This window comes from Alosa pseudoharengus, unplaced genomic scaffold, assembly GCF_046254945.1.
Source record: "Alosa pseudoharengus isolate Yale_2024_CS ecotype anadromous, Long Island Sound unplaced genomic scaffold, YU_APseudo_1.1 YU_APseudo_1.1_scf_7, whole genome shotgun sequence".
NCBI classification, from domain to species: Eukaryota; Metazoa; Chordata; class Actinopteri; order Clupeiformes; family Clupeidae; genus Alosa; species Alosa pseudoharengus.
This window is the reverse complement of record NW_027468859.1, coordinates 13673189-13693851: the sequence shown is the minus strand read 5'-3', so window position 1 is coordinate 13693851 and position 20663 is coordinate 13673189. Positions and strand designations below refer to the sequence as shown.

At 43.5% G+C, this 20663-nt stretch overlaps 1 protein-coding gene across 1 annotated transcript in view; it reads right to left on the bottom strand.

Moving 5' to 3' along the window:
• The window catches only part of plcb1l (phospholipase C beta 1-like), a 158234-nt gene extending 137903 nt beyond the window's left edge, over positions 1 to 20331 (bottom strand). Inside the window, exons 1-2 of the mRNA XM_076273344.1 lie at positions 20048 to 20331; positions 14106 to 14183 (exon numbers count right to left, since the gene is read on the bottom strand). Of these exons, the coding sequence (XP_076129459.1) occupies positions 14106 to 14183; positions 20048 to 20146 (177 nt within the window). The 5' untranslated portion in view covers positions 20147 to 20331. The remainder of the gene's footprint in view (positions 1 to 14105; positions 14184 to 20047) is intronic.
• Positions 20332 to 20663: the final 332 nt, after the last annotated feature.

Sequence of the window (20663 nt, the reverse complement as noted above, 5' to 3'; positions counted from 1 at the left end):
TCTACCTCCGGTACGCTCAGGCCAATCCAAACTTTTCTCATCTGTTGTTCCTCGCTGGTGGAACACACTGCCAGCTCCTACTAGGGCAGGGACATCCCTCTCCATTTTCAAAAAACTCCTGAAGACCCAGCTCTTTAGAGAACATCTCCTCTCATAGCAACACTTACAACAAGTCTTGCTGATCCTAGCACTCACCAGCCGTCTTAAACTGACACGTAACTGTTAAAAACAGCACTCACTGATGCACTTATTCTTACTGTACTCTAATGTTTTTTTAAATTGTCCTAATATTGTTGAGAATTGCTCTAAACTTAAACTGTTTACCATGTTGTTAGTCGCTTTGGCTAAAAATGCGTCAGCCAAATGTAATGTAATGTAATGTAATGTAATGATTAACCATTGGGTCAGAGTCGTGTGCTACATGATTAACTTCCGCCTTTGCGATTTGCTTGTTGCATTTGTTAAAATTATGATATGGATTTGATTAATATTTCAGCCTTATGACACACACATACACCCAGAGTCGTAGAGTGTCAAATTCAGAGTCAAAACTTTTTGTCAAAGTCAGCAAACTGCTCCTGATCGTTCTCTTGCTACTTGTTCAGTTTTAGCTCTCATAATGAACTGGCGACAGGCATTCACAGTGCACGCAATGTAAATGCAAAGCAAACATACACATAGTCCCTTGGACTGAGCCAGAAACAATCTCAGCCAATCAACATGGTGATTAAGCTGTACGGAAGGGAAGGCTGGCATTTCCCTGGCAGTTGAGCTCATCAAACATTAAAATTGGAGGCAACCAAATTGCAAAAAGAGTGCCATGCAAATACAATAGCCAGAAACAGACGATCAAAACACACAGTCATGAAACAACAGACCTTAGATTGTTATTCTAGAAACCTTTTTGTGGTGAGTAGAACAGTGCATATGATGGTGCACTTTAGACACTTTCTCCATGACTGTCTGAGTGACCCAGACTGAAGAACCGACTGACTGTCCACCTGTGTAACTGACTGACTAACAGTGAGATGACCTACATGTAACTGACTGACCACCTTACTGTACTAACTGACCACCTGCGAGACTGACATAATAAATGACTGTATATTCTGCCTGAGAACATGAGATTTACGATGCGAAAATACAATTTCATTAGACAACTCTAGATTGGTCTTCACTCAAATGGAACACATCTTCGCTTACAATTCTGGCAGAGTGTCCACTACAGCACAGATCTGCTCATGTCCTCACACAGACCCGGCGAGTTCCATATCTACAACATATCTGTGCCGTAAGAGGGCCATATCCCTGCCGTATACTGTATCTGAGCTGGACACAGAGCTGTTCACTACGGCCACGTTTGCATGACTCGACCCTGTCGAGCCAATTTCACAGGACTAATGATTGGCCATCATTGGTCCTGCTCCAGCGGGCACAGCTTCAAATGAGAACCAAATTAAAAGGCAGCCAGCACTTCCATTACCGCTCCAAGACCATCTGAGCAATTAAACAACAGGGGATGAGGCTTTCGTTCTGATGTGCAGGCAGGCAGGGCTTCAACACTTCAACTTTTATTTCTCTCTCTCTCTCTCTCTCTCTCTTTAGCGCGCCTGGCATTCCCCAAAAATGTATTAATGTTGTGTGAAATGATGCCATTAAGCTAATGAGTTGGCTTGGTGACCTCTGTGTGGATCTGCAAGTGGAAGCAGGGCTGCAAATGTGTCTGTGCTGCAGAGGTGTGCAGCGACACAAAGATGCCTTCCCGCTCTGCGTCTGGGGCAAAGGAGACACACACTGGTGCAGAACTTACACCCCACACCAGGCTAGGCTTTATATGTCTCTCCCTCTCTATCTGTCTCTCTCTCTCTATCTATCTGTGATATTATGTCCATCTCTCTCTCTCTCTCTCTATCTATCTATCTGTGAGATTCTGTGCATCTTTCTCTCTCTGTCTCTCTATCTATCTGTCTGTGATATTCTCTATATCCCTCTCTCTCTATCTATCTATCTGTGAGATTCTCTGTCCATCCCTCTCTCCCACCTTTTTTCTGTGGTCTACTTTTGATACTGCTCTGTGTTTTTCTCTCTTCCCTAACGTTACGTTCCATCATCTCTCTCTCTCTCTTTTATTTCTGTTGCCACTGTCTCTCTTGCTGTAACTGCATACACAGACAGAACACTCACTTCATCTTCCTCTCTCTCTCTTTATCACCTCTCCATCCCTAACTGAACCCCCTATACAGACGACTCTAAGTGCTGGCATGGCACAGCTGGATGAATGGATTGCCTGTCACTTCCGAAATTCTGTCCAGTCCTCTGTTTATATATCTGTCCATCTCTCTTCCTCTTCCCCTCATACTTTCTTTCTCTTTCCCAGTGACGAGCCTCCTCTGTCATCCTCTTTTGACGTGTCTCCTCTACTGTACAGTGCGTTCTGTGTTCTACTGTTTGAGGAGTAGTGGGGTGCTCTGTGAGGTGCTCTATGCTGTTTGACTTTTTTTATGCCTTTAAAGAAGAACTATGCAGGTCTGGTTGTTCCTTCGCTGTTTCTGGGTTTTCGCTGGATTTGGGCTCGCATTTTTCACGACACAGCTCCCCCTGCAGCAAGTGACTGCTATGCTAAACCCCCACTAGCAAGCTAGCCATAAAGAAACCAAGCTAAACACATACAGGGCTCACAATAAAACGGTCAAGCAAACACATTGTTCAAGAGACTATCAAACCACATTACAAAAACGAAGTTCACTCAAAGGTAGGCTACTTACTACAAAGCCAAGTCGGCGTCCGTTTGCAGTCTTCTTCGAAACTACAATCTGACTACATTTTCGAGGCGCAATTGGATACTTCCGCTAAGTCACATCCGGTTTTCTTCGGACCAGGAACAGAAAGTTGCTTATTCGTTTTTTCCGCGGAGAAGCGATAGGGGGAGATGAAGCCCCCACCAAACGACCCAGAAAGTGTTGTAGAACCATCAGAACGACTCTCAACCTGCATAATTAAGGTCATTTTTGCTAAAATTGTTGCATAGTGCTTCTTTAATTTGATAATGAAGAGGGTGCCACCTTTTAATGATGTAGGCATGAGGAGCATTATGCCTCTTTTTCTCTTGTCATCTGTCTTTCTCTCACTTCCTGTCTTACTGCACTGTGTACACACACACATACTGTACAGTCCGATACGAATACACACACCAGTACTCTCACTCCATCTGTTTATCTCTTTCTCTCTCTCTCCCACACACTCTCTTTCCCTCCATCTCTTAAAGCGGGATCAGTACTGAGAGACTTGGCACAGGTCACACTTTAATTTCCCTGGATTGCCTGCAGATTTACGCTTTGCCCTCTCCTCGATAGTGGGTGTGTGTGTGAAAGAGAGGGAGAGAGAGTCTGTGTGTGTGTGTGTGTGTACGTGTGTGCATGTATATGTGTGTGTGTGCAGTAGTGCTGACCACAGCCCTGCCGCTGCAGTGAGAGGAAAGTGCAGCGCTGGGCAGAAAGAAGAAGAAAGAGGAGGGAAAGAAAACAGGAGCAGAGAGCGAGAGAGAGGGAAGAGAGAAGAAACACTGTGACAGAGAGATGCACTATTTCCTTTAGTGATAAATTGAGCCGATTACTGCCATTTTATCATAACAGTTCTCGGTGATTTAAGTGCTCACAAGTCCGATTTAAACAAAAAATGTCTGCAGACACAGGTAGCATGGTGTGGCCACAAAACATTTTTGCAAAAGTGTAATTTCCATTGAATTCTTGTATTAGATGGAAAAACAAATACCGACATTGTATACTGGTCAACGACTGCCCAGCCCCTTAAATATCAGCATCAGCCAGTGAAAAACCAATATTGGTCAATTGCTAGTTTATATTTTGCCTTTTGGCCCCTATCATGACAGTCAAAAGTGCATCGTCACTCGTCAAAAGCTTATTAAAATTTAGTAGGATGTGTCCAGTGCTTGCGAGACTGTATGGAATAGTCATTCCACTAAACCATGCTTTACTAAAACCTAGCATAGGCTTCATGCCTGTATTATTTGATATCATTGGCAAAGTGAAACTAACTTCACCATGATGTCAGTCAACGACAAGACAGTTATATGCAGTTACTTTCACTATTGACTGACAATGGGTTACCATTGAAAACATAGGCTGGAAAAAGCAACACTTACCTTAATATTGCTCAAATGACTGAATAAAACAGCATTTATCCTGCAGAGGAGTTGCTTATATCTCGTGACAGTGCGTCTTCAGCTGTGCTCCATACGTGTCTCTCGCCTCTCCCCATATCACTTTTAACCGTCATTACCAATTTGCAAATGATGGTGAATAACTTACTCATCATGAGATGTACAGTATTTAGTAATATCTTTATTCTAATTATGTTTCCTATTGTAATTGTGCAATTTGTAATGTTTTGCTTGGACGTGTGCTGGTGTGCTTCATGATGATAGGTGCACCCGCCAATATGACTGTTGACAATGCGCTCTTAAAATAACATATACACAACTCGCCATAGACTTCTGACCAGGTGTACAATAGCGATTTTTAGACAATGCGCTAAGCCACTCCCTAAGTTGTTAATTGCCACACCCCAGGGCGCATTGTTTAAAAATTAAACGTGCAAAATAAGGAATTAAACTTTGCTCCGGGTGGAAAACGGGTTTTACACCATGCGCCAGGCTGCAAAATACAGGCCTTTGTCTTTATTCATGTAAAGCACACTGAATTGCATCTGTATATGAAATAGGCTATATGACAAAACTGGCCTTGCCTCAATACCTGTTACCGCTATGCAAACATGGTGGGGCAGCAGTAACGTCACCGCCTGACTATTCATTTACATTGGTGTGAGCCTGTGTTGCTTTGGATTAAAGCAGCTGCTAAATAGCAGTCCCCCTACCTGGATTCCTGGCCCGTACAGCCCCATCACCTGCCTATGACAACTCTGCCCGGATTCTGGCCTGTCTGCTGACCCACCACTTGCCCCCCTAAACACCATGTCCTATTCTCCACACCTGACTGTCATATGCATTTGTCATTATTTACAGACCTTACTGTCCGTATTGACCCTAGGAAGATGGGTCAGGCCCTTGAGTCGTGGATCTGCTCGAGGTTTCTTCCTATATGTATCTCCAATTCTAGGGAGTTTTTCCTCGCCCCTGTTACCCATGGGCCTTCCTTCTTTCTTTCTTCCTTTTCTTTTCTCCCTCTTTTCTTTCTCTCTGATTGCCTACATTCTGTAAAGCGCCATGATACATGTGTAATGTTTTAGCGCTATATAAGCACAATAAATTGAATTGAAATTGAAATTCAGTCAACTTTACCCTTCACCTAAAAAGCATGTGTTAGCATGCTAGCAAGCCCCTTACTGTACTGTATACTATACTGTAACGGTGGGTTTTCATGGTAGCAAATTTCGTTTCGCTCTCATTGAAGTTGAACATCAACTTAGTCAAGGCATATAGACCCCATCTTCATTCAGTAGTTAAACTTTTGAACTAGCCTAATCTTAAAATGGGCTGAGACAGAATGTTCCAGAATTCTCAGAAAAAAAGCCTTTGGTGAAAATACTTCCCTCTGTTAAAGTCCAATTTGTTCTGGACAAAAGCTTGTATAATTGAAGAAATGGAGGTAAGTGTGTCTGTGTGTGTGTGTGTGTGTGTCTGTGTGTGTGTCTGTGTCTGTCAGTATGTACATGGAGCACGCTCCTGTGTGTGTGGGAATAACTAATTGAACACATCAAAGCATTTCAGTTGCAGTAGGGTTTCTGCCACCAAGATGTACTGTCAGGGCCAGACAGATAGCCCCCCCCCCCCCCCCCCCCCCCACACACACACACACTAAAAAACATCAACTCACAAACAGCACATTAAGACCACGTGTGTTTACATACCAGAGCACCATCTGACAAAGAAAAAACATCCGAAAATCCCCATCTAGAACACATCTCCACACACACACACACGCAAGCCTCTTAATGAGAGATGCTGATAGCAGATGTTCTGTGGCACTCTTTGGCTTCCTGTGCATTCCTCCATTTTGTTTTTCCTCCAAAGCGAATTAGTTTGATCCATAGCACTAACCGTCCCTCCTCCAGAACATATTTGTTTGATCAATAGAGCTACTCCCCTCCTCCACTAATCCTTCCTTTCTTCTCCTCCTTTCCCCATCCTCCTGTTTCCTTCCTTTGTCCCCCCCTTGTCTTATCCAGCTCGTCCATTTGCGCCGGCCCTTTGATTTTTCGGTGCTATTCGTCAGCCCTGATTGTTATGATGACTAGCAGACGCGTGTTAGCAGAGGGGCACTGAACAGCACAGACTGATGGCAAGAGCTCTTCATCCATCCACACTGCAGCACAGGACAGCGAAGAGACTCCGCAGAGTAAGGAGGAGACCATTATAGTTCCATCACAGACGTTATTATTGTGGGGAGGTAGGTAGAGTAGGGACAACCTTCTGAAGTGGCAGAGACCTGGTCTAGCTCAATGTACCACAAGGACTTGGCTTCAATGATTCAGGCAATGATTAACACAAACACACACACATCAACACAAACACACACATCAACACACACATGGACACACACACACACACACACACACACACAAATGCTACAACTGCACAGAGCCACGTCCAGACAAAACCAACGGGTATATTTTTTCTTAACGCTTTCACACCTTTAACGATAACAGTAAAAAATCATAGGTGAAAGCGGCTAAAAGTAGCCTAGAAATCTAGACGCGCCCCTAGCGGAATTACATTTGCTGCCAAGGCTAGTCTAGCAACTCTCCATTTGCTTGTGAGCTCCAGAAATCGGAACTCAATCAGGCCAATGAAATCGTGTATAGAGTCGTTAGGTGGGCTTAACATAATGATTGATGGCAGAGTTGCAACGGTTTGGCTTGAATTCCCTGCTACTTGAAAACAAATGGATGTTGCTGTTGGCGAACAGTGTGACACGAGTTAAGCTTTTATGAAGTTGGCAAACGTTTGAACTAGCCAACTAGCTCCGCTGGTGGGAAACGCATGGGACTCATAGCGCTGCCACTGTCCTATTGCGTGCAGAGGGAATTTGAAAGACAACTGATTATCCCGCCCCTCGGACTGAGCACTGAACACTTTACGTTTTGCATTAGGTCTGGTGTAGAGCAAGTTAGAGTGGAGAAAACATTAAAGCGATGGTTCGGTTACAAACTTTTCAATGCCTCGTTTTATGAGTAAAGAACATACTGTAGAAGTTTCGTGCCATTCAGGGCATTATTAGTGGGGTAATTTACGAGATAAAAGTTGGTTCCATTATGCCTGGCTACTTGACCAGGGTTCGACCAAGGGAAAACAGGTTCTGGGAGGGTGTTTGGCTCGGGGTCATGGTGCAAAGGACCCTAGGGTGAAATTACTCCGAACCATCGCTTTAACATGTGTTAGTCATAGGTTGTAGTCAGTGTTGGGTGTAACGCGTTACAAAAGTAATGTAATTACTGTAATATATTGCTGTTTGCGGTAACGTGGTAATGTAAGGCATTACAAAAAAAAATTGGGTAATATTTTACTCGGTACAAACTTCAGTAACGCGCGTTACAATGCATTTAACCCGAAATTAAGTGGTGTTTTGTTTTGATACATATTCGCAAACACCACGCGAGAACAACAGAGGAGAAAAAAAATCAGAGCAAAATAGTAGAACGTTATCTCCTGATACTGGTTGAATATGACTGCTGCAGCAGACTCCCAGGTGGACTCTATTTGCGGGATGGACATAAGCCTACGCTCATTATTTTCAGCTTGTCAGAGACAAGGCTATGAAGAACATAATAGTTAGTGCACTTTGTGTGCGAAACCGAAAGATCTCTCTATGCCTCGCGAAATAGCACAAGTAAATTAATGAAACATCTAAAGTAGTGCCACGCTAATCTTTTTGATTCTTGATAAAACACAAACTATGCTGTTGTGCATGTCAGCTTTGTGCTGTGAACTTGAATTGAAGAGAATAACGGGATAGAAATGCAGAAAAAGATTGTGTAGCCTGGCAGTGCCACCGCTCCCACCACGCGCATCACGCACTTTGCGTTGGGCACCAAAGGACAGAGGGGGCACCCAAATGTAACCAATGAATAGTAGCTTTATTGCAAACTGCGTTTCACTCTTCATCAATAACGTTTACAATGTCAAAATGCACTAACACGATGTTACATGCAAGTTTGATACCTTTTGGGTTCTCTCAATCACCACGTAGTACTAGAATTGGTGGGTCTTCAATCATTCGTTTTCCAAGCATTTAGGCTACATGAAGCACATGATATGCTGAGTCGACTGAAACGCATTCCATTCAGATAGCTAGGTGGATACCAGGCTCATAAATCACTTGTATTCGCAAAACGAAATGTGAAGCAACATGTCATTGCATACTTCCATTTCCAAAGCAATGAAGGTTGCTTCAAACAACATTGTGCATATTATTGTTAATATTGTGCTATCAATGTAACTCAAACAAATAAGGCTTGTAAACAAGAGCTGGCAAAAGGGCATTATGACAACGTAAAGATCAATGCTCTTAAAGTGACAGTGCACCATTTATAGGTAAAACATAATTTCTTCAGAAATTAATGTTTAAAAACACACAGGTGTTTGAGTGTTTGAGTTATCATTAAAATGTCACTCACTCAAAGCCACTTACTTAGGGCACAGAAATGGCCAGCAGGCCACCATCTTGACATGTCTTTATTAAAGGAACCGTATGTAAAAAATGTATTTCAATTAATCATAAAATTGCCCTGATATGTCACTAGACATTAAGATATCATGTTCATTTCAAATACTTATATCACTGACAACAGTAGTCTGGCCAGGATATTGTCATTTAAAAAGTGAAGTTGCAGCCCTCAACTGATGTTGATGTTGTCATGTTGTGTTTTGGCCTAATGCGCCACCCTCCACCTATCTACTAATCACAAAGTCAGTGTTTCATCATCCGGTTGCCAACTCTGCCAGTCAGAGGGGAGGGGAAGGGGATACACCGCTCTACAGTAATTTGAAAGTGATTGTAGTACCAGTTTTGGCCACAATCTTACATACGGTTACTTTAAGCTTTGATTTACAATATAGGCTCTCTATTGATTTTAATGAGTAGGCCTAGGCCTTAAAGTTACAGTATTTCTATCACAATTTAGCATACTTTGACCTTTTGTCGGTTTTTAACAAAATTCTGACTATGATTGTTCCTTGTATTGCATCATGAGCACTGCGCCTATTGCATTCTACTGTTGTTAGCCTTAAGCCTAGCTCACTCATTATGCTAAACCACATCTCCCTCCATTGGAAGAGCAAGCTGCATTGAGCGTAATAAACTGCATTTAGAATGGCAAATCCATATTTCTAGATATTTTTGTGAAAGTAACTTAAAAGTAATGCAATAGTAGTGTAATGCCTTACAATTCAGAGAAAGTAATATTATAATGTAACAAATTACTTTTAAAAGACAGTAATAAGTAATACATAATACATTATGATTTTGAAGTAACTTGCCCAACACTGGTTGTAGTAAGCTAATGTTTAACTATGTTAAGCTAACAGTGTTCTTCTAACTTAGCCACAAAAGGCTGATACCGCCGGCACATAAATCATGACGGGGAAAAGAAAAACATTTTAATATGACAAACAAATGGTTTGGTTGGTTCTGACAAGCAGAGTGTCAGGTCAAGTGCGGTGGCTAAGTTGAGGGGTAGGGCTATGTCGTCATCAAAATTGCCAGCTACGCCGTCCACACGGCAAAAGTTAACCGGCAAAAGTTAACCGGTAAAAAAAAACCCACTTTGGAACCTGGTAAGATCGGTTATAGCCTCCTAAAATGCCGGCCTCGTGTGGACGCAAGACCTAACTGATAAAAAAATTCACCGATTTTAAAATAACCGGCCCTGTGTGGACGGGATCCTAGACATTTGTCTGTAAGTGAGGAGATGGCAGTAACGGGATATCAGTCAATGAGATTCAGTGGTTTGAGCATGCTCAGAAATGGCACTCCACTGAGGATGGAATCTTGGGAATGGAATGCTAGCCACATGACGCTCAACCGCACAAACAAACTCACACACACACACACACACACACAAACAAACACAAACACACACACACAAAGGCAGAGATAATGTAACTATCCCAAAACTTCTTAAGATTTCACACATGAAGTGCACAAGCACAAGCACCAATTATTTTGAGGAAAGCCGTGAATGTGCATGTATCCCAAATAACTACATCTGGCTTGACCAAGTCACACCTACTTATCCTGGCTTGGTTCTCATAAAATGTGTAAAGCCAGAGACTTTCTAATGTGGAGACACAGCACTCAAAAAATACTCCATAGAAATGCATGGGGCTAGTTTGTCACGCCAATATGGCCGTTGTCTACACATATCCCACCCCTTCCTCGGCAAAACGTCGACATGTGAATACATTGAGCCAATCATGTGGTGTGATGTGAATACATTGAGCCAATCATATGGTGTTTTGTGGAGACATCGTGCCAATCATGTGTTGTGATCTCGCCGCTGGAGCAAGATTGGTGTCGTGAAGCCTTGCGCACGCGCAGTTTGACCCAAAGACTGTGCCCGATGAGTGCCCATAAAACGTTGGTATATGGCCGCCGAGTGGAGGGACTTGCCTAAAAGGACTTTGGTAAAGCTATATGGCCAGACAACGCTAGTTCATGCCTATCTTTGTCTCTTATCTGGGATATCTCAATTCTGCTTTTGTTAAATAGCCCTCAGTGCGGTTTATGTTATGGATAAGAGCTTATGTAGGTTATGCTTAAGAACTCGAAGCACATAAAAGCATCGCACACTGATCAATCAAGTATCTTGAGTAATCATATAGGTAAGAATCTACAAAATATGTTACAAGCAGAGATATGCCTGTCCTTGTTGTCTAAGGGGCCGTTTACACGACGCCGTTTTTTTTGAAACCGGGGAATTGAACTTATCGGTTAGGCCTTTTACACGACGCCGGCATTTTAGGAGGCTGTAACCGGTTTTGTAACCGGCTTCCGAAGTGGGATTTTTTTAAACCGCCGGCTAGACTTTTGCCGTGTAAACAGCAAAGCCGGCAATTTTATGACGACATAGCCCCTTAACTCAGCCACCGCACTCGACCTGACACGCTGCTTGTCAAAACAAACCAAACCATTTGTTTATCATATTAAAATGTTTTTCTTCCTGTCATGATTTATGTGCACAATGTATCAGAAAAAAAAAAACTTGTTGGTTTCGTGTAAACGGGCCCTAAGATGCTTTGCCATATCTTTGATCCCATAGATAAAGGTAACAATGCGACAGATGAGAGCATGGCTTTCTGCTTTAGGTGGTGACATTACACAAGGACATACCAACGGTGGGAGACACATGTAAAAAACCAGACAGTCAAAACAAAAGAGCTTCTTTCTTACATAAAATATACCAATTCAAGCACTTTCAATGACCCATGTCTATTTTTGAAAACTTTCAAGGCCCTTGGCTTGAAATTATTTGTTCAAATTCACAAACATTCAAGGGTTTCGAGGACCCGTGAGAACCCCTGACACACAAACGTATGAAGTAAGCATCTGCACATATTGGCAAACTCACGCATCTCATGTTTGAAATATACACGCTACTGCAAGTACACACGCAGAGCCATCCAAATACACTTCAGTGCTCACACACAATCATCAGCACACATGTGATTGAATGAGTGTACAAACACACACACACACACACACACACACACACACGTGAAGTCATATGAACATGCACGAAGACAAACATTACATTTTCTCTTTCCTTCTATATCTCTCCACCTCTCTCTATATATATCTCTCTCACTCTCACACACAGTACACACAAACAATCACACAAAAGAACATACCAGTACAAAACATTCTGTCACTGTAATCACTTATGTCTGTGTTTGGTTGTGTAAAATGTCTGAGTCATGTGGGTCACAAACCTGTGTCACATACATGTGTGTTTGTGTGTGTGTATGTATGTGTGCAAGCATGCATGCATGCATGAGTGTGTGTGCACCTGAGCGTGCATGTGACCCTATGCGTGTGTGTAACCAGGCGGTTGATCCTGCTGTCAGCATTCTATGGCAGCCCCCCTGCTTGTTGAAACCGCTTTAGACATTTCCTGCTCATAATCAATCGCGTCCTAAACCCTTAACTCATTACAAGAGTTTCAGACAGGACATACACACACACACACAGTCCACACCTAGCGTAAACATACACATGCATGCAAACACACACATACAGAAAGAGAGAGAGAAAGAGAGTGAGAAAAAGATACACACACACACACAGCTGTGAGCACTCAGACAGGACATGCAGTCTTCCATACACTCACCCAGCATGGCACTTCCCCTGATGGGGAGGCCCTCTACCCTGACCTGACACACTGATACATACACATACACACACACACACACACACACACACACACACACTAATGCCTCTTCTGCAGTATGAGCACAAAATCACTTCACATTCCCTAACCCACACACCCATAATTGTGCCTTTCTGTCAGCACTTAACAATACTCTCTGCTTCTGTCAGCCATATCAACACACACATATCAACACACACACACACACACACACACACACACACACAAATACTTCTCTGTTGCTTTCTTTTTCTGAGTCTGGACACACACACACACACACACACATGCACGCACCATTTCACGCCCGCACACACACACACACACACACACACACACACAGGTTTCTCTCTGGACACTACCAACTCTCCTGTCGTCCATGTCCGCTGATAAACTGGAGATGCTCCAGAGAGCCCCCCCCCCCCCTCTGTCTATCCTCCCCCTCCCTCCCTTCCTCCCTGACCAGAGAAGCAGTCCAGGACTCTGACAGGAACTTAAGGCCTTGGAAAGCTTCTGCACACACAGTTGTGCGTGTTCATTATGCACTCCTCACGCTATGAGCACCCTAGGCATAATCGATTTTTTAACGTGTTTCAGCAAACAAAGTGAACACATGCATGCTTGCAACTTAGCCCTGTTCTTGGCATGTGAATTTATTTTTTCAGACGATACAAGAGGGAGTTCAAATTGTCTCCATAATTGATTTGTGGTTATAGTTTGAATATGCTCCTTGATAAGCAGTTTTATTGATGTAAGATCACAAGACTTGTAAATCTTGGCACTTATTGCCATTTATTAAACGCAGCAAGCACACTGATATGCACAGAGCATGGGAGACATTTCTATACAGGCTTCTTAGAAGACGGTGTAGAATCTCAGACGTTCAATCAATGATTATGCATCAAGGGTTATGCATCTCGTATTTTCGCAGTCTTCCAACTACTCCACACAGACCAAAGAATACAGAGCAGCTTATTGCTGCCTGTTACACAGACAAGAACATCTTCTGGATGTCATGAAATAAGGCCCATTCACACCAAAAATTATAACAATAATGATAAATAAATATCGTTCTTGTTAATATGAATGACGATGTTCACACATAAACTATAACGATAACGACACGAAGAACGATATCGTTGGGGATCACTTTCAGAGTGATTTTCAGAACAATAAAAAGCTAATAGCTAATCAGAACTCAACGAATTTTAACCATCACATTCATTAACACAAAGAGAGACTTTATTCATCGTAGTTATCGTTATCGTTCTTGGTGTGAATAGGCCTATATGATAGGTGACGATTCTTGCAATATATAAGAGCATGGTGAGAATGAAGCAATGAGGATGCATGTATTCCCCCATTCCCCCAAGTACAGACCTCAGCAAGCAAAGTTCTTTTAGTGTTGTTGCTTCTCCTAAGGGATCCTACTCATGCGCAGGCCACGCGTCACACACACACACACACACACACACACACACACACACACACACACACACACAGAGAGACACACAGACACACACACAGTGGCCAGAATTCAGAATGGTATGTAACAGTTACTCCTTCTGAAACTAGTGAGTTACGTCCCAAAAATCACCATAGAAGAGGTGCTGAATTGAGCCTTTTTTAAGAACTCTTGTTTAAGAGTTCTTTTTCCTGTGAGAGAGCAACTATGGTCAACTATGGTCAACATCAAAAGGCCTTACCTTATTCTGGTCCGTCCAGTACAGGAAGTAGCCCTGGGGATCGACCCGTAGGGTCACGGGGGTGACAGCAGTGGAGTCCTAGCAACAGAGAGAAAGGTGTTAGCAGAGACGGTTGATCTTTGGTGTTAGCAAGCAGAAGCCTTTCCAGGGAAATGTGTTGCATGAGTTTGCAATGATGAAGAGAATTGAGCAACAAAGTGGACATCAGGGGAGTTGAGGAAAGAGAAAGAGAGACAGAGAGAGTGTGTGTATGTGTGTGTGTGTCTTGGACCTATATTTTTGACAGTACAGGGAAAAAATAACTTCAGCGACTGAGATGGTAAGAGTGAATAAAAGGACAGAGAGCAAGACAGTATTGTGTCTTTGAAAACAATCCATTGTCAGTGAGCAGCAACAGTCTGTTCTGACACTCATCACATCTTGACAAGGGGAGATCTTATGTCACGGAAGACACACAAACACACACACATACACACACACACACACACACACACACACACACATGCATCAGCCCCCTCAGGACATCTCTACATAGCAACTGCCAGGGATACTGCTGGCCACACTTCTATAAAAAGAAACCAAGGTTCAGTTCTTTTCACGACAGCCTGTGTTCTGTAACACACACACACACACACACACAGGGCACAGACCCTCTCTCTCTTACTCTGGCATGCACATACTCACTCTTACACACACACACTCCATCTCACACTCACACACACACAGAAACACAGGCTCGCACGCATGGTTCTGTCGTAGTTCAATGGGTTGTGTGAGAGAGACATTAACAGTGATATTCTCTGATTGCATCACACCAGCATACAAGAGAAGGCAAAGAAAAGAAAGAGAAAACGAAAAGAAAGAGAAAATGAAAAGAAAGAGAAAATGAAAAGAAAGAGAAAACGAAAAGAAAGAGAAAATGAAAAGAAAGAGAAAAATGAAAAGAAAGAGAAAAATGAAAAGAAAGAGAAAATGAAAAGAAAGAGAAAATGAAGAGAAAGAGAAAATGAAGAGAAAATGAAAAGAAAGAGAAAACGAAAAGAAAGAAAAGCGATGAGAGAGGGATGACGACAGCACTAACGGCGGCGCTCGTGCACAGGCCACCAAATATTTACATTCTCATTTGAGATTGTTTAGCTGAGCATTTCATTTAGGGCCACTCGCAGCGTTGGCAGGCCAGATATTTATCTGTGTTTGCCTTCCCGGGGAAATTAATCCATAACCTTGGAGAGCAGAGCAGAGCAGAGCTCACTGTGCCAGGTTTCCCAAGCCAGAGCTCAGGTGACCCACAAGACAGGGAAGGAGACACACACACACACACACACACACACACACAGGACAGGGAAGGAGACACACACACACAAACACACACACACACACACTCACACACACACAGGACAGGGAAGGAGACACACACACAAACACACACACACACTCACACACACACAGGACAGGGAAGGACACACACACACATACACTCACAGACATGGCCAGGAAAGGAGCACTATGCTACCCCAGAGGGAAGCAGGTTCAGACACAAGACTGGGCCTGAACACATACTCACACACACACATACAGAGACACACATACACCGACACTCACAAACACACACACACACACAAACAATGCTCAGAACAGACCCAGATAGGGCAAAGTGTCACCTGCCACCTGCAATTAAATTTATTTAACGTTTAGAAATGCATAGAATACATAAGAGTTGTGCACGGAAATACAAATGTATGTATGTCATAGAAATGTATAGCAGGACATGACAGAAGCATGTAACAGAAATACTGTACTCGGTGGAAATGTACAAAAAACACAGTAGAAATGTATGGAAATACATTGAGTAGAGATACTGTATAGAAGTGATCTGTTGAGCTGCATCCGTGTTAAGGATCGGGTCAGCAGTCATGTGGTTCTGGCTGAGATCTTTCAGTCCCATGACCAGACAGGAATTCATGTTGCCTGTCCTGCAGCGAATCTTGGTATGTGTTTGTATGTGTTTCTTTCTGTGTGTGTATGTGTGTTTTGGTGCTGGTATGTGTTTGAAGTAGCATGTGGTAGTATGTGTTTAAGAATGTGTAGTGTGCATAAGTATGTTCAGTGCACTGAATATGTATGTACAAGTGTGTGTGTAAGTGTGTTTTGTATTACTGTATGTACTCATGTTATTATTGCCTGTGTGTATGTTATTTGTTTGTCAGTGTGTGTGTGTGTGTGTGTGTGTGTGTGTGTGTGTGTGTGTGTATGTGTGTGTGCACGCAGATGTATAGGCTTTAGCTCACTGGATGTCAGGGTTTGGGGGCTTTGTTAAAGCTTAGGTACATGTTTCGAGTATCTAAATAGGATATCAATTGCATACATGCTGTGTGTGTGTGTGTGTGTGTGTGTGTGTGTGTATGTGAGAGAGTGGTTGTTTTTGAATTAATCTTTGGAATCTTTGGAAGACCTGCTAAGCTGTGATTGGCTCTTAACATAAGAACACACCCAATGGGGAGTGAAGCTATGTGATTCGGCCCTAACATAAGTCATAACCCAATGGGGTGAGGTGAGCCGTACAGAGGATGTTCATCAGTTCTGGGAACAGTGCAGGAACGAAGCCAGCCAGTTCTACTGCAGGGTTCCCATAAGAGCTACGCAGAGGTAGAGCGCTCACTGGAACACTGAAACCACAGAGGGAGAGAGAGAGATAGACAGAGAGTATGAGAGAGAGAGAGAGAGAGAGAGAGAGAGAGAGAGAGATAGATAGATACAGACAGAGAGTAAGAGAGAGAGAGAGAGAGAGAGAGAGAGAGAGAGAGAGAGATAGATAGATACAGACAGAGAGTAAGAGAGAGACAGGGAGAGAGAAGGAGACAGAGAGTATGAGAGAGACTGAGAGAGAGAGAGATAGGTAGATAGACAGAGAGTAAGAGAGAGACAGAGAGAGAGCAAGAAAGAGACAGGGAGAGAGAAAGGGACAGAGAGAGAGAAAGAAAAGGAGAGAGAACAAGACAGGGAGAGAGAAAGGGACAGAGAGAGAAAGAAAAGGAGGATGGAAGCAGTCCTGTGCTGCTACAGTCCACTGATGATGACCCCACAGCCAGCTCTTCTCCCTGAGTGTTACTGACCTTTATCCAACACACAGTAACAGAGGATTCTCAATGATCCTCAGTGGTGATCCTCCTGACATGTATCACACACACACACACACACACAAACTATAGATACAGACCATCCCTCCAGTGCCCTGGGTTTTAGCTCCCTTGCCAGCACATCTGCCTCCCAATCCAACGTGCTGCAAGTTGACCACCACGCGGTCAGTTAATACAACACATGTATACAGCCACACAGCCACACACACACACACACACATGTGGTTTCAGATGCCACAGTGTAATGATGTCTTTCTATACACCTTCCCTAAGGCTCATTCAGAGGCTTCCTCAGATCATGTTCCTCCAATAAGCATCACATTCATGAGCTCCACAAGACACTAGTCCACACACACACACACACCCACAGTGAGAGTGGCCGGGATGTGGAAAAGAGACACTATCAAAGTAACTGATACTTCAGACACAAACTTGCACACATACACACTGTAGTCACAGATATATACACACACACAAATGCTAGAAGGGAGTAGTACTCCACAGAGCTGAAAATCAATCAGAGAGCAGAAAAATGAACACTGTCATACTGCTGCAAGCTGAGCTGTCGAGAGGCTTAAAAAGCACAAACACACACACATTGTATATATATATAAGGCAGCCAATGGCACAATTCCAGTTTTCTCTCTGAATGTGTGTGTGTGTGTGTGCATGCACACACACACACACACACACACACACACATATATATATATATATGTGTGTGTGTGTGTGTGTGTGTGTATATATATATGCATGCACACACACACACACACACATTCAGAGAGAAAACTGGAATTGTGCTATTGGCTGCCTTTCTCCTAAGCTTCAACAAAACATACACACACTCACACACACACAGTGCTGCATTAGACTGCTGAAACCTCAGGTATAAGAGACAGGTGCAGCAATGCTGAAAGCTGAAAACTGTTACTAGTTCCACATGTGTCTCTACTGGCTGCTGTTACACACACACACACACACACAAATGTAGTGTGTCTCCACTGGCTGCTGTTACACAAACACACACTCAGACAACACACACACACAAACACATGCTTTCTAGCTCTCACTCACACACACTAGGTGTAAATTTTACAGTGAGCAGATCTCTTGAGAAAAAAGGATGTGTGTGTGCGTATGAGAGAGACAGACAGACAGACAGAGAGTGACTCCACTCCCACACCAGCATGTTAAGAAAACAAAGGAAGAGAATAACATGACTGACCAAGGAAACACTCCAGTGAACACACACACACACTCACACAAAGTAGTGGGAATAGGGGAGTGTGTGTGTGTCTAGTTGTGTATGTGAGTGAGTGAGAGAGAGGGAGAGAGAAAGAGAGAAAGCATGAGATGAGATGAGAGAGCAACTGGAAGAGGCCCAGTCCAATCCAAATGCATAATTCATGAGAGCTCCAAGTGTTTGTGATTCTTGTAGTACAATCTCGATCTCAGTCAGACAGATCAAAAACACTCTTTTCCCTCTCTCCTTCACCTTTACCCATTTCAAGCAGGCGTGATTACAGTTTAGGGAAACATTTAGAAAAACAAAACAACTGATTCCACATTCGAGGTGGGTTAAATTCATCTCTCTCTCTCTCTCTCTTTCTCTCACTCTGCCTCTGTCATCCGACTTGAGCTTGAGATTTGCGCAGCATGTGTTTTTAACTGGAGTGTGCACAGGCGCTTAGGATTCCTTGGAGGTGATCATGTTGCCGTTCGCTTCATGTGTGAGCAACAGTATACCAGGCGCACCACGCCTTTCAAAGTCAATGTTTTCACTCCGAGCTCCACACTATTAATGGCGCACAAGGGCACCTCCAGCAGCTCCGGCCGAGCGGGGCAGCGAAAGCGGCATCAGCCGTGCCTTTTACTGGTGAAGGGAGCCCAGCTAGCTCGGGGGCGGGGAGAGTTCAAAGGACAGCTTCGCCAAACCTGTTCTTTCAACAGCAACTTATGTGACTAACAGACGAGCTGTTCGAGTGAAATTTCCTATTACCGAATCAAGGGGTCGCAAGATACTAGGCTACTTGTTGACGTACAACAGACATTCCCACGGACACACGAGCAAGCATGAGGCAGTTGCTTCCTGGCGCCGGCATTACGAGTGCGCTGTCAGGTAATTTGCATGAGCTACTGTCGGTCTGTGAACGTTAATTCTGTTCTTACACACATCGTTTCACCAAGGCGGGCAGAGTTCAATAAGTCACTTTAACAGTGAACAGACCTAATTTCTCTTCAAACAAGGACTAAAATAATCTAAATAATCCCACAACTTTGCAATGACAGCAGAAAAAGAAAAAGAAAACAACAGAAATTGTTTGATGGCTATTTAATTATTAGGTTATCACACAAACCAAGCAGGATTTGAAGTGGCGTCGTATAGCCTACGTGCAGTCAGAGGTAAGACAATATTGCCATAAATCATGCCTACTGGCACCTATGGATAGCCTAATCCATGCTGCGCCGGTATGTATCCTGTCAGACCAAGCCAAATACACAACGTCCTGTCAATGAGAATTCAAAATGTACCTACTCCTAATAATCCCCATCAGGGAAACTGCCATCCACTTAAAATGTGCATTAACACTGACAAGACACACTGACTACAATGTCTTTTGATCTACATTTGATGGCTACATTTTCTTCGTGTATTAATTCCAGTAAACTTCTAAACATAAAAACCAGGACGTTCCATATGCTTTACGTATCTTTAGAGAATCAAACGTTTTACTTTCACCCGAGTTTCATCTACACTTTCTCAATAACCGCTGTTTGAAACAAGTCATTGCGCTGCGCACTCACATCATCCCATTTCATGAATTTGCTCCCATTCTTCAGGCTGTCAGACACCGACACAGGCTTGAGCTGTAGCGCGTGGACGCCCGGTTGTGCTCCTGCCATTTCCAGAGCGTGGAGACCTTCGAAGTACCAGGGAAAGACAGGTCCGCTTTAATTCCCAGCTGACTCGGAACCAATGTAGAACTCCTTTAACGAGAGGAGAGGCCAGGACGGCTAGCGCGAAGTCATTACTGGCACCGAAGCCTCATCCCGCGTGCGTAAAGTGTGCTTTGCGCTGTGGCTACCGGTCGAACAGCTTCTGAATGATAAGCACATGCACCGAGAGCTGGCCTCTACTGACGGATGATGAGAGGAAGGAGGTAAGTGAGGAACTCTGCACGCCCCTCCACATAACTCCACTGTATGTGCGGACAGCTTTGATGTGCTCTCACTGCCGCGCAGCAGTATAGCGCCCCCCTGCGCCAATGGCAAACCCGGATACTTACCGCACTGTTACGCAAGTGCACTTTCTAGCACCAGTGAAAGCATAATTACAGCAGCCCATAATGACATTTCAGCTCTCACTGGAGAGACGCTAGCAGCGAGTGTCAAAGCATATGTTGTGTTAAGAATACCAGTG